The sequence below is a fragment of the Melospiza melodia genome, chromosome 3 (genome assembly GCF_035770615.1).
Source record: "Melospiza melodia melodia isolate bMelMel2 chromosome 3, bMelMel2.pri, whole genome shotgun sequence".
Taxonomy (NCBI): Eukaryota; Metazoa; Chordata; class Aves; order Passeriformes; family Passerellidae; genus Melospiza; species Melospiza melodia.
Window position 1 is genome coordinate 113,402,509 of NC_086196.1, and position 26,122 is coordinate 113,428,630.

Consider the following 26,122-nt stretch of genomic DNA (forward strand, 5'->3'; position numbering starts at 1 on the left):
AACTGGACTTGTCCTGGGGAGCCCCTCCCTGCTGGAAGGGATGAGGAGTGCTGGGGGTCTCACCCCACTGCTTTGGGCCCCAGGCAGAGAACGTGACCCAGCACCAGCACCATTTCCTGGCCTGTGCTGCAGCCACGTGCTCTGAGCCTTTTGGCAGATGAAATGTTTGTTTAAAGCCACAAATGACTTCCTGCAGGAATGATCATTGGTTAATGGGGTCCTGCTCTGCAGTCTGCCCAGGCAGAGGGATGTGTTGCCCTCAGTCACAGTGGTTGTGGCCTGCTCAAAGTTTTGCTCTGAACTTTTGCTGTCAGTAAAACTAAATCTCAGTAGGCAGCAGGCTTATTCTTCTACAAAGGAATTGTGTTGTGAGTCTTCCAAGAACTCATCCTGTACAGGCTGAGATCTGGATCCCTCTGACTGTTCAGACCTCAACACGGCTTTGCCAACTCCCACAGTACGTGACAATAACAGCAGTAGTAACAAGCTACCTCTAAAGAGACCAAATACAATATGGTAAGATCTTTATTAAAAATTTTGTACATCAAAGGATTAACTACTACATTTTAAACAAGAAATAAGATTTTACATATTACAAAAGATGTTATTAGTTCTTGAATTAGAAATAAATTTTATGAACACTGTACATGATACATCTGAGTTGTAAGAGCAAGAACAGGACTGAGTGCTTGAAAATGATATAACTTAATAAGAAAATGCACTCAATTCTTAGTATACAACATATTTCTGGAAAATGGTATGTTAACTTCAGTCTGAAAATGCTGCCTCCCTCTGAGCAGTAACTACCAACAGTGTTCTCATGGACATTTGTGCCCTGTCTGGTGATTTCCCATTTGGAGTTTCTTTCTTTGTTGGGGATATTTTCTTCCTATGGTCTATTTTTCTTGGAGAGAGCGTAATGTTATTCCATGGTATGGTTAATACAATCTGCATACAAAAACCCGATGCAAAGCATTTCTCACAATGTCACTTTACCTCCAACCCAGATTAGAAAATCCAACTGTGATAGCACATAAATGTCTACAGAAATAGATTTTTATTTACTGTTACCTTTTGTTACAAAGTAGTTAAAAATAAGAAATATATTTTAGCTTATCAGATAACTGTTACTTTGTGTATCATTCGTACTACATAATTTTTTTCTTTTTTGAGATTCAGTGTAGCTGCATTAGAATTTAAAATAAAAACAAAACAGAAGATCACTTTTAAATTGCATGACCTATTTGGCTAGGAAGGGTGTGTGAAGCTTTACAGGATAGTATGAACATACAGTTCTCATATAAAAGCATAGTATGTATCTAGTCCAAGGAAGGTAATAAAAAAAAGATTTAAATCTTTATACAGAAAGTGACAATGCCCATGTTATACTATGGAACACATCTACTAATTCGGAATTACAGGTGTAACGTGCGAATAACAGAGATCAACTTACTAAACAAATTCTTTTTAAAAAGAGAGCAAAAATCTATAAATAACAATAGTAAGTGCTTTGTTTTGGGTACTATTCTTTGGTGCGGGGTGGCTGCGGGCGCTAGAAGGCGTAGGGGCCCACGATGATGGTTAGCCGCAGCACCGAGCTCGTGCGGTAGTTCAGGCTGTTCACTGTCAGCATCTCCAGGTCCACGATGTGCTCCCTGGGGCCCGACAGCGACTTCACCAGCACCAGCATGGCGCTCACCGTGCTGGTTTGCTGCAACAATAACAACAGCACAGCCCGGCTCAGCCCAGCCCACAGCAACTCCTGCTGCTGTGCCACGGCTCCGTGCGGTCCCCCCTCCCTCACGGCTCCGTGCGGTCCCTCCCTCCCTCACGGCTCTGCCTCAGCACAGGCCTGCACCAGGCAAGGGCACTTTTAACACTTCCAAAGGGCCATGGCTAATCTCACACCTGGCTGTGCTGCAGGGAAAGCTCCACCTGACTGAGCCCCACAGGAATAAACTGTGCTGCAAAATCTGTTCCTGGTTATGCTGACTCCCTGGGAGGATGTGGGAAGTGGTAATCTATCCCAAGATGGTTTTTGTTTTAAGCCCATCTACCAGGTTTTAAAATGGAGAACAAGTGAAACAAGAGCTCTAATGTCTTTAACAGTGAGGTAGTTTGTTCAGTGGAGGGAAAGTCAAAACTGTCTTGTGGCTCATGCTCCAGAAGTTGTGCTGTCCTTGTAAACACTGGGAATTTTTGTTACTGGTGTGTGCCTATTGCTATCCCCATCTTGTTTTGCTTCAAAGCTCTTTTCCCAATCTGGGGTTATGCTGCTGGTTTGTCCAGCAGTTTTGCCTTTTCCAGATGGGTCAGCTCCATCTCTCTCTTTGCCTACTACAAATATTTTTTCCCCATGTCATGTGAGTTGGGTGCTCAGATGAATCCAACCCATCTGCTGCATCCAGGAGCCAGCTCAGCATTTTACTACAACAGTAGGAATAACTTCCAAGTAAGCTTTTGTTTACCACAGTCCCCTGGCAGGATAAACAGGTGCTTCCTTATTTAAGGCCTGTGATTTCTTGTTGGGTGGCAACAGGAGGTGAGAACTCCAAGGGTCAGTCTGAGGGCCACACTGGGGTCTAACCCAAGTGGGACCTGCAGTGATCTTGTTTTTATTTTAAGCAAGTAGCTGTTTGTATTTTGGGGGTAGTTAGGGGGTTTTGATGTGTAACCTGTAATCCAGTGTTTTCCCCTGGATTTGTTATGTCACAACAAATGATATGTGGATGAGTAGTTCCCTATTCCCACCTTGGGTAAATGTGGTGTAAATGGCAATACCACAGCTTGGTACACTTGCTGTACTATCAAAAGCCCATAATCTCCTGATTGGAAGGAAAATAATCAAACATGAAAACCTCCCAATTACTGTATTTCTGATAGAAGGTTTTTGTGCTGAATCTGTTTTACTGAGTGTAAAGCCATATATGAAGGAAGGATTTCTCAGGAATTTGTAAATATTATAGGGGTTCAATAAAATGAGATTTCTTCCCAAAAACCCAAAAAACATCTGCTTAGAAAGCAGATATTCTAGATGCTTCCATTCATGTGTATCTACTTGAATGTATCCCACTAACAGGAAATACTGCTATCCCAAGTATTTTGAACTTCCTTGGTTTTTCCTATGGGAAATGAAGGTTTAATTATGTCTCAACAGCACTGTAAGTTGCCCTGAGCTTACCTTGGGATGGGGCACGGATTTCTAGAATGCTGTTATTGATTTCTTAATTTGTAAAATAAGAATTGTAATTAATGTAATTGTAAAAGGAATCTTTCTATAATTGTGTCCTAGATTTATGTGTGTCCTCAGATTTATCTGACGTGTTGGTACAGAGAGGGGAATGCAGGGAGTTATTTTGTGTGAATCTGACATGGCTGTCCCAGGATTGCTAAATATTCCTGAGAGTTGGAGTCACCGTTTAGGGTTTTCAGGTAGGAGAGTTAAAGGCTTGTTAAAAACTGGAAACAGAGCACACTTGGTAAGGAAGCAGCAAAAGCTGCTGAACTTAGGGGTGTTGTGGAAGCCTTCTGGGGACCTTTGGGGTTGTCACAAGGATGGGGCAGTGTGGAGGCAGGGTCTGAGTGCCCCCAGTACTCACCCTCAGGTAGAACTCTCCGTTCTCATTGCCAGACTTGATCCTGAAGGTGTTGATGGTGTTGGGGTAGATGCTGGTGGCCTGGATCTGGAAGATGTCGGAGGGCACGGTCCTGTCGGAGCGGATGCTCATGTACTTGTACACCACCGAGTAGGGCAGCTCCCGGCAAATGGCGTTGGACACCGGGCACACGCAGCGGCTGCACACAGACAGGGGAGAGCACAGCAAAAGGCATTAAAACACAAAGTTCTCTTCATTCCTTCATGGCCCTTCTTCAGGATGAGCCTAAAACACAAGATTTCAGTTTTCCCTTACTTCTCCGAGGTAAGGATGTAGGGCTCTTGACAAGGATTTCTGGGGTAACAACGGAACCCTCCATGGTAATTCCAGCAGATTTCATCCTCTCTGCATTCATTAGTGGTCTCACACTCATTTATATCTAGGAGGAAGGAGATGCTGTGTCAAAGCAGATGGAAACAGGGTTGCTACAAAGGTCCTACAAAAAAATCTGTTTGTCTGTTGAAACCCATCAGCTTTCCATGTCCTTGTGTTGTTTTCTGGGACTTGGCTATAAAGGGTTTCTCTGTGCAGAAGTGGAATAAACTTGCTTGTTGGGTGTTAAGCAAGACTGAATGTTTTTAGCTGACTGGAGATGCACATTAATCATATATAATGCAACTGTGGAAGGGCTGTCAAGTTTATAATTAGCAAAGAATGATTTTACAGCCAAAGGTGTCCTGGAGACAGAGGAAAAAGGTCTCAAGGAAGAATTGTGATTGCCTGCCTTTTGTGGCTTCTCAGTTATTATAACCTGGGCTTCATGCTCTAAAGTGCTTCATTAATGGCTACATTTTCACCAAAATAGCTTTAGAAGAAATAGTGAAAACTCATGTGTTGTGCAAAGTAGAGTTTCTTTTGCCTGAGAAAAGACCCCTGAAGGGAGGTGGAGACTGTGAGCCTTGCACTGCATTAATGCTCTGTTTCCTGTCAGTGCCAGAGCCCCACTGTCTACCCACAAGGTCTCCTAAATTTCATACAGGCAGAGAAAGGCTTTATCCAAATGTAATCTCTTGGAAGGCACAAATAGGTTTTTATGTGCTTAAATCAACCATTCTGCAATGCTCAGTGTCAGCTGCTGTTCTTCAGAAGGAAAAGAAGTTAAGCAGGATTTTGTAAGACAAAATGCTCATAAAGAAGAGTTATTTTCTCCTGTTTTCTGGCCCTAATTATCACACCTCTTTATTTCTAAAAATATTTTCTGTTCAATCTGGTTCTGCATTACAGAAGCAATAGTTCTTGCACTTAGAATATTGCAGAACAGTATATTCTAAAAAGATGCAGAGACTTTTAGCATCACTGAGAAAAAACCACAAACTTGAAAATCCTAGCATTTGGTGGCACCTGGCCAGAACATTTATTTTTCTACACACAAATTATCTAAGCTGCTGAAGGCTTGCATTTTTTTCTCCTTTATCAGGAGAAACATATCTTTAATTCTTACTGTGACTGGATTTAGGAATCTCTCTGAAAAGAAACATGATATAAATCCATGTTTCATGACCTGGATTTATTCAGGGATGTTGATCTCAAATTTAGAGCCACTACCTTGACATCCAAGCCAAGCTTTACCTGAGGGCTGCAAAAACTGAAATTTTGTCTTAGGAATCCAAAGGACTTGGAGTTTGAGCTGAAGGATTCAAATGAGATTAAAAGATATTTAATGAATCATCAAGTGCTTTATCAACATATCTTCTGCTATCACCACAGTAATCCTGTCAGGCAGTACAACCATTTATCCAGCAATCACCCTTAGCCTGAAGTGGTGTAAAAAACTCAGGGCTGAGCCTGCCAAGGGGAGGGCACTTACCTTGGCATGTCCTGCCTCCTACTACCTGGTACCCTTCAGGGCACACGCAGGAGAACTTCCCTGGCTCGTTGACACACTGGTACTGACATAAGTAACTTGAGGTTCTGCATTCGTCAGTGTCTGCAGAGAGCAAAAGAGCTGTGTGTTATTGGCTTTGGAAATTTACCTTGTTGCAGAACTAAATATATCATCTTAATGCTTGGGGGAAAAAAGTATCTAAAAACAGCTATCCAAAACCTGAAATGTGCTGCTTAATACTTTGAGAATGGAAGGGTGAGCTCTGCTGGGATTTTGTCAGTAATCCTCCAAAAGAAGTTTGGATTTGAGGAAGCAGAAGCTAAATTAGACTTCAGAACAGATTTGGGAAAATAACTCTTGAAATTGTGTATACTTGCAGTATTCCAAAATGTGATGACTTTGAGGAAAAAACCCACAGCTGTGAGATTAGTTAGTAAGGCAAAAATGTTGCCCTTGTACTTGTGCCCTACGCTCATGGAGTAGCTCTCTGGGAAAGAAAGAAAGATCTTTTTTTTTTTTTTTTTTGCCTTCTAATAATAATCAGTAGATACCATTCCCCTGCTTCTTTATCCTTGTGTATCCATCAGTCCCTCGTGAGGGAGGCCTGGTGTGAAGCAGAACTGAACAGTGCATGCCATCAACAGGAAATGAGTTTAAACCCGTCAAGAGGAGGGCTTGGCTTGGCAAGCACAGACCTCCCTCCTCCTACCTCTGAGCTGAGCCCAGCTCTTGGGCTGGGCTCAGGGGTGTCCTTGGAGGCTGTTCCTGTTCTGTTCCCTGCTCCGTTCAAATGGGATTAGGGTAAGCAGCTGGGTTAACCTATTATTATTATAATTATTAACCCAAGATTAGGTTAAACAGAGGGAGCATCTGTAGCAGCTCTCCCAGCTCACTGGGGAGGGCAGTGCTGAAGCAGGGACCTCTCTGCCTGCAAGGCTGGTAGAAAGGCTGTGGGCTCTAAGGGTGAGGTCATCATGTGTCCAAGAGGAGATTAGGGCACCCCTGTGGTGCCTCTGGCACAGGAAATAAAGTGTTGATTGTGTAATTGTACAGGAGGCATGCTGTTTGTGTACACAGGCTGCAAAGCACCTCAAAAGCACACTTGTGGCCCCCTTAAATCAGGAATTGGAGGTTTTGTTTTCGGAGGAGCCTAACAACACACAAAATTGCCCTTGTTTTTGCTGTGCATTCCTTTCCAATTCATTTAATGATCATCAGCATTAGACCACCCACAATTCCAGGGAGTTTGTGCAATCAGGGTTCAGAAATCTTTCTTCCCACTTGGGATCTGAAGTGCAGGAATCTGTGTCCTGTTTTGCACTTGCTATGGAGAGACCCATTCCTACCTGTACCTGAGAGCAGCTGCAGCTACTCAAGTGTAAATTAGCCTCCTTTGTACCATAAAAAATAAATATCCTTAGGGTTTTGACTACAAACTCTACCCACAGATTGTCTCCATTTCTATTCTGTCCCTTAGTTCACAGAAAGGCTTCAGTGCAAATAAAAACAACAAAAAATTTTCTTTTCCAAGACAAAGAAAAGTCTCACCTTCACAGTTGATTCTGTCACTGCTTAGCTCAAAGCCTGGATTACACTGGCAAATGAAAGAACCCAGGATATTGTAGCACTGCTGTGCACATGGGTTGTTGGCATCACATTCATTTATGTCTGAAGGGAAAAAGGAGATATTTTTCTCATGTAGGTGGTAATTAGGCTTGGTGGATTAATTCTTAGGCTGGGCCTGTTGCTCAGGAGAAGCTCAGCTGGCTCTATCAATGTGGCTCTGCGGACACTGGAGCAATGTTAGATCTGTGCTTTACATTCCATGTAAAAACCAGTATTTTTCCAGGAATGAGAGTTATTCTAATGTGTGATGAATTCTCCCAAAAATGTTTAATGTGGCTATTAAGCTGCACATTCCAGTGCCTTTTTTTCAGGTATGAAATGCCAAGTCTCTATAAATAATTGATATAAGGAACACATACTGATAAGACCTCTCAGCATGCAGTGGTTAAGATTTATTTGAGCTATTTATTACTCTGAAAATTTGTTCTTTTAAATTCCATTGCAATTATAACATGAGCCTTTGAGGCCAGTAGAGTTCTGCAGAGCTCTAAGGCCTAGACCATATTGGGGGAAGGTATTTTTCTGTGCTACATTTTCCATAGTGTTGCCCATCCCAAGAACATTTTGAGGACACTGGTATGAGAAGAGAAGCAATTTTTAATGGGAAGTTTATATAAGTCTAATCACCCCTGGAATCTATAGCCCTTGTTTGGCACAGACTGTTGATTAACTGCTGCTCCTGTCAGTCTGTGGATTTTAATGTTTTCCCTTTTATTTCCATCCTGAATATTTTCAATTCATGTTTGTGTTTATCAGATATCTCCATGAGCAGAGAGCAGTGCTTGGAGAAAAACCTTTGAGTTCATGGCTTATAAATGTCAGCAACACTATAAATTTACAGGTACACCTAAAAACTGACAAAGATGAGGCACTCAGAAAACTGCAACCAGTGAAGAGGATATGAATTCTCTGCATAATCAACCTCCTAGTCCTGAAAATGAATGATAACAGGGAAAACTCATCACAAAGTCTTTTTTTTCCCTCTGAGTTCATTTCTGGCAGCATTGCAGAGGATGTACATCATTCCTCCTCCAATACTACCATGAGGAATGAATTTGGTGGCCAAAGCCCCAGATCTGTTCATTTCCCAAGAAATATTGACCCATTTTCAATAGAGGCAGAAGTCGTGACACAAATGTAAGAGCTACAGCTGTCAAGTGCTGCTGGGGCGGATGGGAGTTTGCCTTGATGCAGCAATCATCCATTCATAAATCTTCTCCTTAAGCTTTCCTCCCCTTTACCTGGTAGAAATGTGCCTGATGAGGCTGGGAGGCTGGAAAGCCAGGAGAGGGGGGTTTGGTCAAGTGCTGAGAGAATCCACCTTCCATTTGAGCCATGGAAAGGGACAAGGCAGTGACTTTTGTCACCTGGTTCTGTTGTGTCCATGGGCAATTTTTAAAATCCTGTGATTTGGTGAGAACCAAGCAATTCCTGTCTCAGTGCAGAGCTGTGCAGTGTGCCAGGGTGCTTGGTGAGGGTTGGCAGAAGCTGGAAAACACAGCCTGATTTCTCTATGTATATAATACATAGAAAAATGTATTATATAAAATACAAAACTATATACTATATAAAAGTATAAATTTTACATACATGAAAAGAGCTGACCATCTCCATCACCAGTCTCTTGATTTTATAGCCATTCTCTTTGTGCTTCTGCAGACAGACCTACCTTTTGTTATCACTCTCATCCTTCTAGAACAGATGTTATGATTTCAAACTGGACATCAGTCTTAAAGCTTTACTGTGCAGCTTCCCTTAGTATTTTATTTCTAAGGGCAACATCGCAGCTGAAAGGTCACTCTTAGCAACACTTGTTTCAATTTTTAACTTTTTCTAGATATTCAAATGTGTCCTAAAGGCTTTCTTTACCATGTGCTGAGGTAAATTACCTGTGATGGTGCTTGCAGGGGTCTTAGGATGAGGGAAGAGATGAGAATGTTGACTCTATATTTTAGGAGGCTTGATTTATTATTTTATGATATATACTATATTAAAGCTATACTAAAAGAATAGAAGAAAGGATTTCAGCAGAAGACTGGCTAAGAATAGAAAGGGAATGATAGCAAAGGCTTGTGACTGACTGACACAGTCCAGACAGCTGGACTGTGAATGGCCATTAATTAGAAATAACCATGAGACCAATCACAGATGCACCTGTTGCATTCCACAGCAGCAGATAATCAGTGTTTACATTTTGTTCCTGAGGCCTCTTGGCTTCTCAGGAGAAAAAATCCTAAGGAAAGGATTTTTCATAAAATGTGACTCTGAAAATTGCCCTTAACTGCAGAGGTGTAGGATTCCTTTAATTCCCAGTTCTGGCCTGTGTCGTATGAACTGGGAATAATATCAGGAAATATTAAAGCAGAACTGAAAGAATAATTCAATCTAGGATTAAATACTGAATATAAGGCTTTAGATATTCCTTGGAAATCTGCTATGCCAACAAAATAAGACATTCAAGAAAACTCTCAATTTTTCTCCCCCCCTCCTGTAACTCTTGGCTGACTCGCAGAGGAGCCTCTCAGTGCAGTCTTTTCCTGGTTGGTGTTGCTTTCCTTTCAGTGTGTGCCTGGCAGGTGTGTGCTGGTGTCTGTGTGTCTGGGGGCTGTTGGGGAGTGCCCAGCAGTGCTTACCCACGCAGGTGTGGTTGTTGGATGCCAGCTGGAAGCCAGTGTTGCACTGGCAGTAGTAGGAGCCGGGCGTGTTCACGCAGCGGTGGTGGCAGTACGGGGGCAGGGTGCACTCGTCGATGTCTGGGGCACCAAAAACACTGGTTAGTTCACATGGAAGCACAGCACCTCCCTGCTGTTCTTGTGTCTGAGGAAAGTTAATTGCACTTAGTTAAAAGCAGGAGGAAAGCTTACGTGAGCTGGGCACTGCTTCCCTGGATATTACAAGATACACTTGAACTTTTCCTGTAAGTGACTGTTTTGTAACAAGCTTTTATGCTCCTTGTCTTCACTGTGCATTCCAACTTTATTTTATTGACTCAGTCCTGCAGTAGTGCTTGGTCTGGTTTATTTTGTGGAGGTAAAACTCAGTGTTTTGTTCAGCTTTCTCTGATCCCTCAGGATCAGGCACGGTGCTCACCAACACAGCCAATGTGGCTTGGAGCTCATTTTCCCAAAAACTCGCATGCAGCACTCCTGGCACATACTAAATCTTTTCAGCTCCATTAGGAACAGTCCAGATTTTCTGTGCAAGTGCAGTGGAATGGCAAGGATAGAGAATTAATGGGCCTGAAAAGGAAACAGGTGGTTGTGCTTCCACGGGAATCCCCAGACCCTGCCTTGCTCTCCAAGGGTTTCCCATTGCTCCCATTCCTCTGGCTGCCTGTCCTGGATCCCTTCCCATCCAGCAGCACACCTGGCTGTGCATCCCAGGCACTGAGAGCCTTGCACAGCCTCTCCTTGCAGGTCAGCCCTGCTTTTGAGGTGGAGCAGTCTGCCTTTCCAAGAGTCAGCATTCCTGCTGTGCATCCGAGCAGGGCTTTCACCTGCGTGCACCACCCCATTCCCTCACCCCTCTGCATTTTAAAAGGCTTCTGGAGGAGACAGTGGCTCTGGCTTTGCCTGGAAAACATGTTTTATTATTCCATTTTTGTGTGTGTGGTGGCTGCCTTGAGCTCTGGTAGCTGGAGCTCGGTGAAGAAACCCAACGCTGTGCTCTGGGCTTGTACACAATAGGACATTTCAAAGGATCAACACTCACACAAATCAGAGCAGTATTCACTGGAACAAAGAAAGGCACTTCCCACATCCATGCCAGATCTTGCATTTCCTACCTCCAGCTGTTTCCATCATAGATGTGTTTAAAAAGAGGCCAAGATTTTTTTTTTTTAATATAATGAGGAAAGTGTTTGTTTTAATATCAAGTGAAAAAAATAATCTTTACAAGTTAACCCTTTCTTTGTCAAATCTAAGGCTGAACTTAGTGGAGTGTTTTGGATGATTCTGAATGAAAAGGCTTCTGCTGGAAAATTCCTGGCTTTCCATACAGTAGCAATTGTCACTGGAACTCTTGTTGCAAAGAGAAATTTGGAAGTGGAAATGGAATAAATTAAGGAGGCACAGTAGATTTCCATGCTTGACTTTTACAGGACTAAGCTCTTATAAGTAACTTTAAAAAAACAGGATTCTACATATGAGCAATGCATTGGTACATTTATCCACATAAATGCTTTCAGGATCTGGCTCTTATTCAGTGGGAGTTTTCCTTGTGGGATTAGGCACAAGGGCAGATCTAAGGGCTGAGATTCATCTGATCAATTGGGCCAAATCTGTTTGAAGTGATGCTGGAAAACAATTCATTCTCCCTGCAGTCATGCATTTCAGAAAAGACTCATTTGGCAATATGTGAACAAGCAAATTAAAAAGAAAAAATTATAAAAAAAAGTCAGAAATTGTTAGTGAATTTAGATTAAAATCAACCAATTGTTAAAAATGTCTCTTTTTCTCCTTCTACCTTCAAGCCAAAATAGTCTGGAAAAATTTCTTTCAAATTTGAGAAACATTTCCTCCCATATGGAGAACCTCTATCAAGATCTGGCCCCAAGAACATTTTCTGGCTAACTTGTTATAAAATCCCTAAAGACAGGCTTTATTCTGAAATGCTGACACTACTAACTGTTGGGATGTACTTGTAATTTAGGTCAGTGTGTAATATGTAACACAGGTGTTATTCTTGGTTTTGACCTAAATAGGAGAAGGGAAATTTCACTTTCCAGACCTCTTCATGGATGGATTTAGATGCACAAATGTGTTCACATTTAGGTATAAGGGTCTATCACTCCCATTTCTTCTCACTTCTGTCCTGTTTCCTATTATTTAGGACTAAGGATCTTGATATCAGAAATGCTGTTGCATGTCAGTAATATAATTTACCTGCTATAAAGAAAATCCAAACAAACCCCAGATATTAAAAAAAACAAATGCATGACCTTCCAACACTATTCATCTACCTACATTCCAAATTAGTCATCCTACTCCTGCACAGAGAACTGAGAGAAATCAGATACACCTGTGTTTACACCAATCTGACAGTTTGAGGCCTGATCTATGTCTCTTAGGAAAGAGATAAGAATTTTTATTCTTATTCTACAGCCCTTGGATTGGAATCCTGAAGAAAGGGCCATGCCCAGAAATTGAAGTTATTCTAGGTGTGTACTAAAATCTTCTCAGTTTTTTACCTGGAGCCTTAGCAAGAAGAGAAGAGATTAAGAATAAAAAATTAAAAAAAAATTAGGAATAAGAATTTTAGAATTCTTATACACTTTGAAATGCAGGATCCCTGAAAGAGGAAAAAACCCCAACCCCAAATGCTTTTCTCCTAAGCTGCATAAAATGCAGGCAGTGTATTAGAGGAGGCTGTCTCAAATATCACCTCCCGATGTGTAGATGTCTCTTCCTTCATAGTTGTTTTTATTATCTGACAAACCCAAGGCTTATGGCTGGAGTGGTTCTAAAAGTATTTTATCCCTTGAAATGGTGATTAAAGAGTGTCAAACGCATGGACAGGGGGATGGCACTCTGGTGTGATGTCCCCACCTGAGGCTGGGACAGGAGAGATGTGGTGCTTGCCCTGCACTTGGATTTAATTCCATGCCATGCTTGCATAGCTCCCAAGGGTGCCAACAGCTTGTCTTGGCATGGACAATAAGGCCTGGTGGTTTTAGAGGCTGCAGCTCTCCTGTACCTGCATTCAGAGCTTCCATCTCTGTCATTTGTGCTCAGGAAGCCAGTCCTGGAGCAGGGCTGGGGGAGGGAGAGCTGTGCCCCATGGACCTGGAGCTGAATCTCAGGGGAAAGTGCTTTGCTGCCATCAGGGACTCGTGGCAGTCTCTGGGACACTGGCAATGCCCCAACACAAACAATCACACAATGGGAACTATTAGCAGAACTCAGCTTGTGAACTCCAAGTGTTGATTATCCTTAAAATAGCTCCTCATCCCATGTTTTAGTGATTAATTACTGTGGTAAAGTGACTCTTCCATTACATTCCAAAGCCAGACAGCTGTTTCACACCACACATACCCATCTGCTTTATGACCAATGTGAAGTTTGTCACTGTGGTAATGAAAGAAAATCATTGAATGGAAAGCAGCACTTACCCACACACTGCTCCCCTCGTTTCTGGTAGCCTGGAAGGCACTGGCAGCTGAAGGAGCCTCTTAAATTGACACACATTTGGTCAGCTCTGCAAGTGTGGGTTCCAGTTGCACATTCATCTATATCTTTATAAGAAAGAAAGTAAGTGCAATATTAGTCATTACATTTACTTAGAGTATTTCCACAGGCTAAATACTTTACACATCTTCAAGCTACCTATGAGTGCAAGCAGAAAAGTTCAGGTGCACTCCCAAGATGTCATCTCAACACTTGCAGCTATCAGGAATCTGGTAATGTTTAATTCTCATACACTGCCTTTGTAGATATTTTCAGATATGGCTATTTTAAACATTTGTTTGTCAAATACCATTAATATTTTGCACTTGTCAGTCTAGAATTTTCTGTGAACTTCTTGCAGCTTCATCATATTTGAATCATTTGCCTGTTTTGTTTTGCTTTGGTTTTTTTCCCACGCTGGTTGGATGCTTCATGCTGAATTACTCCAGAAAATTTCAGCAAATGTAGTTCAGCTCTTTCTCAAAGAGGAGAGGAGTTAGAAATATGTTGTTTTGCTGGTACTAAAAGGACTCTGCTGATCTCTTGCATGGTTCCCGTGCTCCATGCCTTGGACAGGGACTTGGAACTGGGAATGTGGTGGCCTTCTCATCAGGAAGAGATCTGCCTCTTGTCATTCCCATGAAATTTCTCCTAATTCAGTCAATCTGTTCAAGTCTCTGGAAACAGTTGATGTGTGTTTGTATTTGCTCAGTACAGCTAAAACTGCAAGTTCTAGCCCGATGCTTTTCAGAGTAATTCAGGCAGCTTTTAGTTTGCACTCAATGCAGGTTTATACAAGTATAAAAACAGCATTTTCATTTTGCCTGCTCATTATGACTGCTGGAGGTACTTAATTATAATTAAACTGCATGTGCTGACAAACGAATTACAATTTGCTTTCTCATCTGAACATCCAAAATGCTTGAGAGCTTTTTATTGTAACATGACACAGTACAGTGAGATGACTTTTGAATTTTGGCATAGTACACAATTTGGAGACTCTAGGCTGAATAAACAAATTCCTTAAAACTTATGATCTCTAGTTTACAAATCTCAGCTGACCTCTCTATTTGTATAGGCACTGGGGATGTTAGAACATCACCAGTGGCAGATTCTGGGTGGTGCTTTGGAAAAAATGATGGATTCTTTCTCATAACAAATGAAAACAATTTCAACCACAAGATTCAATAAAAAACAAACCATCAACAGTTTGAATTAATTCTCAATGTTTGCCCTCTCCCCAAATGTCCAAATATTTTCCATACATCTTCCCTTTATTCTATAGGGAAGTTAGGCTGCTCTTTGCATTTCTGCTCAGTGTCAGTCCTGAAGCTGCTGTGCTGGTGCAGGATTTGCTGAGCTCACTGTTGTGTCCTGACACTGCAAAGCACATTCCCAGGTGTGAAGAAGATTTTTGGGTCTGGCTACCTCCTGCCACCCCAACACCAGGCAGCTCAGGGCAAGTCTTTGCAGGAAGCTCATGAGCTTTTTGCTCCTGGTTCCTACAAAAGCTGGAAATAAAATACTTGTACAATTCCAGTCCTTTTTGTTGTATACTGTGCTGGAACAAAGCAGATTTATTTGATCTTTAGGAGCTTCATATATGAGTAAACATGAAGTTGCCTTTTAAGATGGATTAGTTAAAATGCATTGGATAATAAGCTACTCAAGCTAAAATGATTCATAAATTTGCTTCTGTACTCATGGTTTTTGTCTGTTTCTGATGGTAAGTTCAGCTGGACAAAAAAACAATTATTGCCTGCTTGCTGCTTCCCCATGTGGAAACCCTTGGAGGGTTTTGATGTTCTGGCCAAGATGTGGGTTTGTGAAAGGTGTGGGGAGTGAGGCAGCCTCCTGCCTTCCCCAGGGAAGGTGGTAAGGTTGCCATGCTTGGAGTGGGTCTGCTCCCACCTGAGCAGGGAAATCCATGCTGGCAGAGCAAGGCTGGTGGCCTAAAGGTTGTGTTCAAGGGAAACAGGGTGGGAGGAGAACAGCAGCACCTGGAAATGTTTCAGTGCTGGCATCTCCAGTATTGCAGGAGTTACAGATATGTCCTACTGCTGGGACTGATACAGGGGTGAGGAAGTGAGTGAGGATTTCTGTGCTGAAAGCAGAGCCAAATGTGGATTGTGTTGGTGCAATCCCAGAGCAGCCCAGCCCTTGTGGAGTATGGGAAGGAGCTCTGGTGGATTTAGCAGTGGTGCTGCAGCCCCAGCCCTTGTGGAGTATGGGAAGGAGCTCTGGAGCTGAGCAGTGGTGCTGCAGCTCTGCCTGTGAGCGAGGCCAGAGGAGGCTCCAGCTCTTGGCACTCAGTCTGACCCAGATCACTGTCCATTACAGAAATAGTCTGTTTCCAACTGTCCAGAGAGTTACCGGAGAAATGGAGGTGTGGGAGTCATCAGAGGGAAGCAACAGCAACATTGGAGTTTCCTTGGCATGGGGCAGAGCAGCTCCATTTCTCTCTGATGGAGTAGAGGCAGAGTTATTTATTTACCAAGGCACACCTACTTCTCTGCCCATAGGAAATGGCACCATCCCACACTGGGGACTGGGGATTAATTTGGGATTCCCACAATTTGTTTGTGGCTCTTGAGTGGGCAGGTTGTCTACCTGCAGTTCTTCAGGGTCTGACCAAACTCAGGTTTCCAGATTGTTTTCCTAGTTACGTCCCCCCTGTAGGGAAATCATTCACTCTCAGGTCTTTGTTCCATTGTTGATATCAGACTTTTCCAACCTGTGAAATTCCTAGATTTACCGTGACTTTCACAGTGCCCTCTGACCTGACAGTGATTTTGAGGTTCCATCAAATCCTGCTTTAAGTCTGTATCAAGTATGGGAAGCACATGACCTTCCCTAGATTCTACCACCTCATTCCATTTGCTGTTTCTTGACAGAATCCCTGGGCCTAAGTAGAAACAGTAAATGCATTGGGAATCCAAACTTTTGGTTTCTGCCTGGTGCAGACACCCATGGCCATGATTTGGTCTCTGAGAAGACACTGCAATCTGGGGCAAGGGTGTGATACAGGAACACCACAGATCTCACCAGCTCTAATCCTGAGAGCAAGATAAAATTATCTGACCTTTCCTCTCTAGCATGAATGTTTAATAATGTGTTACGTGCATGTGTATTTATAATAATTAAAAAAATTAAAACAAGGCTCTCCACTGCACACACTTGTCCCTCTGGGGAGAGGGTGAGAGAACAAACATGTGACAGATGTTTGTCATGTTGCTTAATGCACTACTGGAAAGCACTCAAGATACCACAGTGATGAGTGCAGTATAAGAAACAGATCTAGAAAGAAAATATGGGGCTTTTACAAGCTCATTCTTGAGCATCTTTCCTCTACATCCTTTTTTCCAAATTTAGTGTCATCATGATAAAGTTCATCTCCAGAACTGTTTCAGCAGTTCATTCCATTGCTGAGACTTTCGCCTTAAGCAATTATCTTGCCTGATAAGAAAACACCTGAAAACACTTCGAAATCATTCCTCATCAACTTTAAATTTCTTTCCTAGATGTTGAACAAGCATTTGTTTGTCTAGGTAAGCCACATAAATTACACCAGTAACTAGTAATGAAAGTGATCTGCTCTTTCTTTTTTTCTTTGTTTTTTAATCTCACTCACATTTCTAAAGGTTGTGCTGTTCACTACACATAAACAAGGGCTGTAAGTTTGTATTAGTTAGTTAAAAAACCTGAATGGTGTTTGATTATTGATGCAATCTGTGAAATACAGGTTAGTTCTTAAACTCACTATATCTGAGTCTGATTGATGAGATTCTCAGATTTTTACTCCCAGACAGTTTCCCTCTGGACAGTTACATCCTGGTAGGTGGAAAAATTCCTTTGAAATAGTCTGGGTGTCTTTAACAATCCTTTCAGATTAATCTGAAAAATGGAGCTGGGCTACCTTCAGTGTTTTGATCACTGTAATAACTGAACTGAGGGAATTATGTAGTCTTTCATTAGGCCACCCAAAATGAAACTTATTAAGGGTCTTATTTGTACTTTGATTGCAAAATGGGTTCAGATTGAGTATTTTAATTTCTGTCTGTTGCTTGTTAGTATTACATCCAGAATGCTGCACTGGAAGGATGTGACAGTTCTGAAGTTGAGGTTTTGCAAAGCCCAGAATTCAGGTTCTCTGAACACTGAATTCAGATCCATAAAGAATCACAACAGAATCTTTAATCTCTGTTTTTCCTGCAGCCTTATGCTTGGGCAAAGCTGGCTGTGCCCAGAATGGGTTGGGTGGTGTGAGCCTTTGTTAACTTGCTGTAAAAAATCCTTAAATTGAAGTCAAGGTCAGTCTAAGGAGAAGTGGGGCAGAAACACAACAATTAAGGACACCATGTCTCAATTAAGTGATGTGTGAGCTCCACTGCTCGTCCAGAAATGTGAATGTAAATCCTCAGCTGTGCTGTGGTAAACAGGGCCTTCAGACCCCAGTGACTCACCCTGATGTAAATTCTGCCTTTGCAGCAATTCCCAGGGCTGTTCTAGAAAGCTCCTTTTGGAAGTCTGTGCCATCCATAACTCTGTGAGCTAAGAGAATGCTCTGAGTTGCACAGGCAAGAGTCTGAGGTTTGCAGGGGGCTACAGCCATGGTGTGAGAGCCATGGAGGGCAGCAGAGCTCTCTCCTGTATTCCTTCAAAATATAAATCAATTTGCATTTCATAGTTTTAATTCCACAAGCTTCACTAATGGCTATACCCAGTGATTCCCTCATTTTCCAAAAATGTGCCCACACTGCCTCTTGAAGCGATTTGCACAATTCTGTCCCTGCACTGCTGACTTTGGCAGCCTGCTCTGCATTTCAACCACAGTTGTGTACAAAAATTTTGCCTGACCTGCTTTTTAGCTATAGCTTTCCCTAACCCTCATGTATGGCTCCCTCTTTTAGAGGTGGTTTTTCTGCTTCTCTCCTGCACTCCATTCTCTCAGGCTCTTATCTAGATCCTTAAAATTTTCTTGCTAGTCTCTCTTTCTCAGCTCCAGCCCTGGCTCCGTTCCCTTCCCGCTGTGACTCACTTTTCCCAAACCCCCTGACTCATGCTGCTCACTCACTTATGCAACAGCTTAATCTCTGCAATTTGCTTCGTATCATTAGAAGCAGCACATAAAACCAGGAGATGCATTTCACCAGGGCTTTGGACTTTTGGAGAAGAAATGCTGTTCACATCTACCTTCATCTTATTTAGGCCACTTGAAGCTTTTCTCCTCCTTTCCAGCACATACCTGTCTGTTGTGTTCAGAGCTGGAGAAATGTTTTCTTAACTAACTCAAGTGTATCTTGCTCCTGTGACTGAAGTGTTCAGCTTCTTGCTGCTTGCTGGCTCTTAAAACATTGCAATATATTACAGCATCTTCTTGCTCTCTGTGAACATCCTCCTCTGTCCAAACAAAATATTTCCAGGTTGCTTTTCTCTATCCTGGTCCATAGCAACCTTAATATTCCACCACATACAAAAAGAAGGTTCTTAAAATATTTTATGGGATTGAAATTCTTATTTCTGAGGAGCATCAGGGGAGCAGCTCCTGAATGATTCATGGAAATCCAAATCTGTGATGGTCCTACCAATGTCAGTGTTGCACTTGTCATGGGCTGCAGTGAACCTGTTCTCAATTTGTTTTGAATGTAAACCATAAATATTTTACTTAATGGGTCTAAATTCTTTGAGTTCTCAGTGTGAGTGAGGCCAGAAAATGACTCGGTCTATTTTTCCAATGGATTCATCTGAAGAGCAAACATCAGCTCCCACGTCAGCAGTGGCACCAGGCAGTCTGATATCAGCCTCACAGTGATCTGCACGGGGCTGCAGAACACTGACAATTTATTTAACCTCAGGCTTCTGCCAAAACTTTCTCTTTCTGACCACTTCATTAACTTCTATTCTGTCTGGAAGATGTTTCATGCTGGCATCTTTCAGAAAGAACCACCTGAAGGTAACATACTGGGAGAAGTTATACCTCTACAGTTCATCCATGACTATGGGCTTGTTTTATTTGACCAAATGAAGTATTCTGTCCCTTATTTATGTTCCTTATATTGTTCTTGCAACTGAAGCCAGGCTCACTGCTATGTAGTTTCCTGGATCCTCCCTGATCCTTTCTTACACATAGGAACAACATTAGCAACCTCCAAATTCCCTGGTTCCCTCCCCAGCCTTAGCAAGCTATCAACAATTTCTGTCAAAGGCTTTTCTATTTCCCTTGCTACTTCCTTCAACATTTGCAATGTTATTCATCTGGGCTGGATGCCCAGACAGCTTTTAACTCATTGGTGTTGGGAGGTTGTGCTCTGTGGTGGTAGAGCCCAGCATAGGATCTGTTACATAACATCAGGGCAGGAGGCAGCAGGAGATGAAATATCTTGAGAAATTTCCCATTGTTGGAGTGGCAAAACCTGCTAATGCAGAGACCTTCACTCCAAGTGCTGTCATGAGGGACCCTCTTGAATTCTGCACAGCTCTGCAGCAGGCCAAAACCTCCCCCTTTTTTACTGGTTTTTCCCTTTTAAATTTTCCTTTGCCCTTTCATGTGAGGTATGTTGGCCCGATTGCCCTGGTAACAAGTTTTCACAGTTGAGCAAAGGTAACCTGCACAAATACTTGTTTGCACAGGAAAAGGAGATGTGGGAGCCAAGACCTACATTTAAAGCAAATAGGTGAGGTAGAATGTTTAAATTGAGATTTTCCTGAAAAACTGAGCTCCATTTGGTGTGCTGAAACATTTCCCCTCTCCCATTTGAGAGTGCAGCAAAGCAAATTCCTGGTGGATTCATCTCCTCCTGCTCCTGGGGGTCATGGCAGAACACAAGAGAAGCAAAGCGTTGATGTGGTAAATCTGGTAAATTTGCAAAAAGAGAATTGAATGCACCACAATTCATCGTGTGATTTTGGTATTTGGACACACTGCAAAAGTGTCCAGAGCAAGCTCTGCGGATTTGGGCTAGTTACTCAAGCCCAGAGATTCCAGGAATAGGAAGGTACAGGAAAAGCATCCTTCTATGAACAGGCCAGAGTTAACAAGCTGCCCTAAGTGAGCCTGCCCTGCACTTTTCTGTCACAATTATCTATTGTCTCTGGTATGTCCAAAGCAAATTGACTTATCACCTAGAACAGCTCAATAAAGGAGGGAACCACGGCTTTCAGCACTAGAACATCTCCCACATGCTTGTGAGAGGCAGGCAGCTGAGAAGGGAGAAAAAAAATGAATGAAGCTATGAAGTGATGCATTTGAAAATGCTTTTCTTCCTTTCTCCTGCTCTTTCCCTCTGTGTGAGATGCTCCTGCCCTCTCCAGCACACACCAAGCACTCTGGGAGGTGCATTGCACACAGGAAATGGCTCCTAATTCCAAGATCCTTTGGAATTAGACGGATATCTCATTATCTAACCACAGCCACAGTGAATTCATGTGCCACATAAAACATTGGTAACACATTAAAATGATCACTGCAAGTGAGAGTGGTGTGGCTGATATGGTGTTAGTCTGAGGCACAAGGCCACAAACTGTTCCCAAAAGGATTTCCTATCCAGTGTTACTCCAATGTTATTGTTAAAATAAGAACGTGGACAATAATCTGTCCTTGTGTTTAAAGTTTCTCAAAGGGAAGAGCACTTTAATCCCCCATTAGAAGACCACATTGTTAACCATTAGTCTTCCCACTCATTGAAAGCAAAAGTATTCCATGCCTTTGATGGATCTAGATTAGTTTAAAATTTGTATTATTTGCTTCATTTTTGCTGGAGCCATGAATGGAGTCATTACAATCCACTAATTCAGAGCAATATATCTGTGAGTCTCTGAGTGCTCCAAAACATGAGTTGTCATAATGGTAAACTTTTGATTTCCATTTTGCAATAGCTTATTTTTACTTTCAGTAGAGTATTTCCTGCTGTTGCTTTCTTGTGATTTTATGCTAGATGTCTAACAACTTGTGCTTTTTGGTTCATGCCTGCCCAAGTGGGGATCACCCACCCATGATGACCAATACACTTGGACTGTGCTCAAAAACAACAAGGGTGGATGAAACTGTTCCATTATTGCAGATGAAAGAGTTCTCCCTGACATCTGGCATATCATCTTCAAAACTGATATGGAACACTTCCATAAATTCAGCTTAACGTTGTTTTTGTGAGTGTTCCAAAGTATTTTTAACATGAAGAAATAGCATGCAAACTAATTTCCTATTGGAAAGTAAATGTCTTGTTCTTATTTCTAATTCACACAGTTATTAAAAAAAGTAAAAAATAAAAAAGGATGTTCAGTTAACTTGAAACATACTGGTTTGTTTACTCAAGTTAATGGAAAAGCTAGTCAGTGTTTGATGTAAAGCTGCCCCCTTGCTTGAAAGAAAACCAAACAACTGCTTATGAATTATGAATATCTCCTAATACTTTCCAGAATTATCTGAAGGATGTATTTTTTTCTTAATTATGTACACTTGAAAGTTCCAAGTTCCCTCTTCATTTCCATTTTGTTTATTTCTCTCCTTGGAAACCTCGTAAGCATTTTCCTTTAGCTAGGCTTGACTGAACAAAATATCACTGCTAAAACCTGTAATATTGGGGAAATCAAGGCCTGAAAGCTCATTGTGGTTTTTAATTAGGAAGTTGAAGCTCATTAAAGCTTTGCAAGCATTTTCACAGCACTTACACTGGCAGCTGCTGGATCCTTGCAAAGGAAAATAGAAATATCTACCCAGAAAGTGAGTTCAGGGCACACTTCAAAAATCAATTTTCATTCTGACTTAGCTCAGAAAACAGCTCCTGCAAAAAATGTTGCTTATTTTGTATACTGGCATGCCTTCCAGTGGTTTAGTCCCAGGCAGAAGTGCAGGACCTGATTTTGGGGGTTTTTGGTAGTGGATGTGTTGCTGACACAAGAAACAAGGGACCTTTGGAAGGAACTTCAGATGTAGGACAAGTGACTTAGAATATTTGATATGAGCCCCATTTTATCAATACCATCTCCTTCCCCTTCAGCTTTTGCAGGCTGAATGAGCCTTTTTAGGAATTCCAGTTTCCAAGCTGAGAACATTGAAGTTCAAGCTGAGTTCAATAGCAGCTCTCCAAAGCAGAGGGCTTATCTAAATGATGATATTGTTTTTAGCACTAATCATCCTATCTGTTGGCAGTACCAACATGCTGCAATCTCCACAGCTCCCCACATAAATAAGCAGATTCCTGATGCTGTTCCAGCTTCAGAAATGCCTTTGAAGGCATTATTTAGTTCTGAATTTTTCCTATGTGGTTATGTGATACTTTTAGCACGTGGCTGGATGTACCCACAGTTGCCTTGTTTTGAAGAAATGGATCTAAAACCTATTTCAAGTGTAATTGGCAGGCACTGGGCTGTGAAATAGAAATGGTTAAAAGAAATTCTCACTTGCACTCCTCCTGCAGCTTCTGAATGATAGAAGAGTAAAAGCAAACTATGGAAATAGTACTTAAAAAAAGACACTTCAGTCGATTTGGTCCAAAATATACTCTGGGGATGGGAGGGGACTGGAAGAGCTGCGATAGAAAAACACAATGTTCAGGTTGCACAGTTCAAGTGAAGTGAAAGGGTGTGCAGAAGTTAAGGTTTCTGTGGCAATATGAATTTGACTATGCCAAAAACAAGTAGTGTTAGTTCTGATCTAACAAAACCATCAGGAACTGGATCTTATAAATTTTTGTTTGTCTGTTTTTCCCTAAGAATTCTTATTAACTGCCTTCTCCTTAGAACTTAAGTGGAAAATTCAATTTTCCTTGTAATTCTTCACATGAAGAGAGCTTAAAATTGAGTTTGAAGTTTTAAAAATTCTTTGTTTGTAAGAGAATAGATACAAGAGGCAAAGCCAGGAAGGATCAAAACTGAGGCAGAGGCACCAGGGCAAAAGAAATCAATCCTTTGAAGGTAAAATAAAAAAAAAAAAAGAAAAAGCAGTATGGATACTAATGAAGGAAGGAAAATGAACATGGGAAAAGCAAGACAGGAGCCCAGGGGAGGTTGTGAAAAAGGGGAGATTGATGAGAGGGGTAACTGAAATAAACTGAGGGTGTGCAGTCCACTGGAGTTAGTAAGTTACAGCAGTGCTTGGGAAGTATTTGTTGTTCTTTCAAAAACCTGACAAAAAAAATTCTGAAAACTGAAAATTATTATTATTTTTGGCCCCATTCTAAGGTTTTTCTGGGGTTTAGCCACATTTTTTTTTCTGTGTTTGGGAACAAAAAAAAAAAGACTCCAAAAAATACTTTGTTCTTTCAATGAGCCAGTAATAAATAAAAATGAACATTCTAAAAACCAGAAGTTTCCTTGGGAAGAGAGAGCTATTTTTTCTTCCAAATTTCCTTTGACTTAGAATTGGGATGTGCTTTGCTCTCAGGCTGAGGATTTGCCTTCCCAGCTGCCTTTAAGCAATCAAGTAGAAGTAGCAATTGGGACAGCTTTGCTCCTTTTTTCTTTTATTTTTTTTCCCCTGGTGTTTGGCTGGGAAGTTGCATGGGTTTGCCTCAGAATAGATGCTGTGCTACCATAATCCTGGCACTTTTCACTGTAAATGAGATTTCAGCACTGTTTCCTAGAGTAAGTGGAGAACTCCTGAAGCATTCTGAACATCCAGCTGCAGGGCTGGAGGGAGGGGGAAGTGCAGCAACCTGCTTTGTTTGCCTGAGCATGTGATTTTTTTTTTTTTTTTTTTTTTAATACCTTGTGATCTTCACAGACTCCTGGCGAAGCTTAAAAGGTTAGCTTGAGAAGGGAGTGGCTATCATTTGTTTAGAAAATAAATAGCAAAAAGTAGGCCAAATACCAGTAAAGTTCCAGTTTTAAGATATTAAACTAACACACAACATTGCTGACCTGGAAAGGTCACATGAAGTGGGAGAAAGGATGTATTTAGAGTGATTGCCAGGCAGGACGTGGGATCTCTCACTGACTTGGCAGTAGATACTTCAGCTCTATTTGCTGTTTCTAATGCTCCTTATTTGCTAAGTTGTTAAGTTTGACAAGATCCATGCTTTATTTGTCAGTATTTATATGGTATTTAGCAAGTGTGTAAATCCATGCAGAGGGTAACCAAGGCCTACCCTGCTTGCTTTTCCTGCTTCATCTTTGGATATGGACAGGATGCTCAGAAACTTGGGACAAGAGAGGCTTGGAGGGCTTTTCCTTTGGGGAGTGCTATCAGATAACAAGGTTATTTGTGACAAGTTTAAACTTGCTGAATCTGGTGGGATAGGTTCAGTGCTTCCAAATCTATCAGTGTGAGAGTGAGGAAAGAAATGACTGCTGAAATGACAATAGAGCTGTTAGAATTCCTTCAGAAGAAGCAGGAAGATTTAATGGAAATGTAAAGATGTCAGCATCCCTCTGTATGGCCTGACTTCAGGGCTCTTGGCAAGCATGGAGGAGAAAACCCAAGGCAGCAGATAAATAATTGCTGCCACATCATCCCAGCACATCATCATCACTGCTGGATGAGATGAAAGGTATTTACAAAGCAGAGGCTGCCAGCAGAACACAGGCAGCCCCAGCTTGATCCAGCTCCAGTTGTAATCAATAGGAGCCTTCAGCTGAAGCAGAGCCTGAAGAACAAACTGAGTGCCTTTGGAAATGTCTTCCACGGTGAGCTCTGGAAAGCCAGCCCGGAGCTCAGCAGGAGCAGGACATGGGGGGATGCAGTGGAGTTTTGCTCCACACATTGTTTGGTGGGCTGCAAAATTATACTTTCCTTCTCCCCCTTAAATCTCCCACCCTTGTGTTTTTCTTTCCCTGTTCCTTTGGGTTCTGCCCTTGTAATTTTTCAAGGCAGAGGATGTGCCTTTGTTTGTGAAGAGCGAGGCGAGTTTATGGCACCCTATTCATTATATTTATGAATCATATCTAACTGAATTTTTCCCATAGCCCAAAGGTGGCTGATTGCCCAAAGGCACTGCTCCTAATGCCTGTGTTTTCTATTTATAAGGTGCATTTTAGTTGACATCAGAAGCTGAGGGAAAGACTTGTGCTTGATATCACTTCTGCCAAATGAAACCCACAGAGAAACCGTGGCCAAAGGAATTCTGTACAAAAGTTGTCCGGGTTCTGTAATTTTGTTCACGTGGGTACATGGTAGCATGCACCAGCTGCCAGTAAAAACACTCTAAAATAGATACAGCCCTGTGCGAGTCTCCAGATGATCTTAAAATGTACAGAACACAGGTAAGGGAGCACGGAGAGACAACCAGGCTTTGTCAGGACACAGCCCGCTGAGAAAATCAGCTTTTGCAAGGTGGTTGTGAGAGGAAAAGCAGCTCCTCCAACAACCCCTGCTAGTCCCTGTAAGTTGATGAAATTCCTGAAAGAGCACTTTAGAACCAAATGAAAGAAAATTGTTGCTTGTGAAGCCATTTGTGGTTGTGACCAAGTGTGGGTGCTCCCCAGAACGTGTTGATGCTCCGTGAGCAGCAGAGCCAAGGACAGGCTCCAAGGAGGGAACACTGGTCTGGGCCATTGCTCCAGCTCAGGAGAGCCCTGGATCTCTGGCAGGGCTTGGAAAGCTCCAGCAGCACAGATCCAGGACACAGGGAGAAGATCTGTGGGACAACCATTAGCACTGGTGCCTGTCCAAACCGAGCTTTTGCCTCCAGAGAACAGCAGGAATAAAAGGAATTGGCTTTGCAGCTACCGGGGGGAAGGGAAGGAACAAGCCTTGACAGATTCTCTGGACAAGTTTTTTGAATACTTTGTGGCTTGAGATGCTTCTCTTGCTTCTGGCCCCAGGAAGAAAGATGAGTGGGAAGCTTTAGAACCATAGAATGACTGGGGTTGGAAGGAGTCTTAAAGCTCATCTAATTCCAACCCCATGTCACGGG

General features: G+C 42.1%; 1 protein-coding gene across 2 annotated transcripts in view; it reads right to left on the minus strand.

Moving 5' to 3' along the window:
* Nucleotides 1-507: 507 nt before the first annotated feature.
* EFEMP1 (EGF containing fibulin extracellular matrix protein 1) overlaps nucleotides 508-26,122 on the minus strand; it is a 45,202-nt gene continuing 19,587 nt past the window's right edge. For both annotated transcript variants that reach the window (XM_063152770.1, XM_063152769.1), the window contains exons 5-11: nucleotides 13,217-13,339; nucleotides 9,741-9,860; nucleotides 7,030-7,149; nucleotides 5,464-5,583; nucleotides 3,912-4,035; nucleotides 3,600-3,795; nucleotides 508-1,711 (exon numbers count right to left, since the gene is read on the minus strand). In XM_063152770.1, the coding sequence (XP_063008840.1) occupies nucleotides 1,553-1,711; nucleotides 3,600-3,795; nucleotides 3,912-4,035; nucleotides 5,464-5,583; nucleotides 7,030-7,149; nucleotides 9,741-9,860; nucleotides 13,217-13,339 (962 nt within the window). In that variant the 3' untranslated portion in view covers nucleotides 508-1,552. The remainder of the gene's footprint in view (nucleotides 1,712-3,599; nucleotides 3,796-3,911; nucleotides 4,036-5,463; nucleotides 5,584-7,029; nucleotides 7,150-9,740; nucleotides 9,861-13,216; nucleotides 13,340-26,122) is intronic.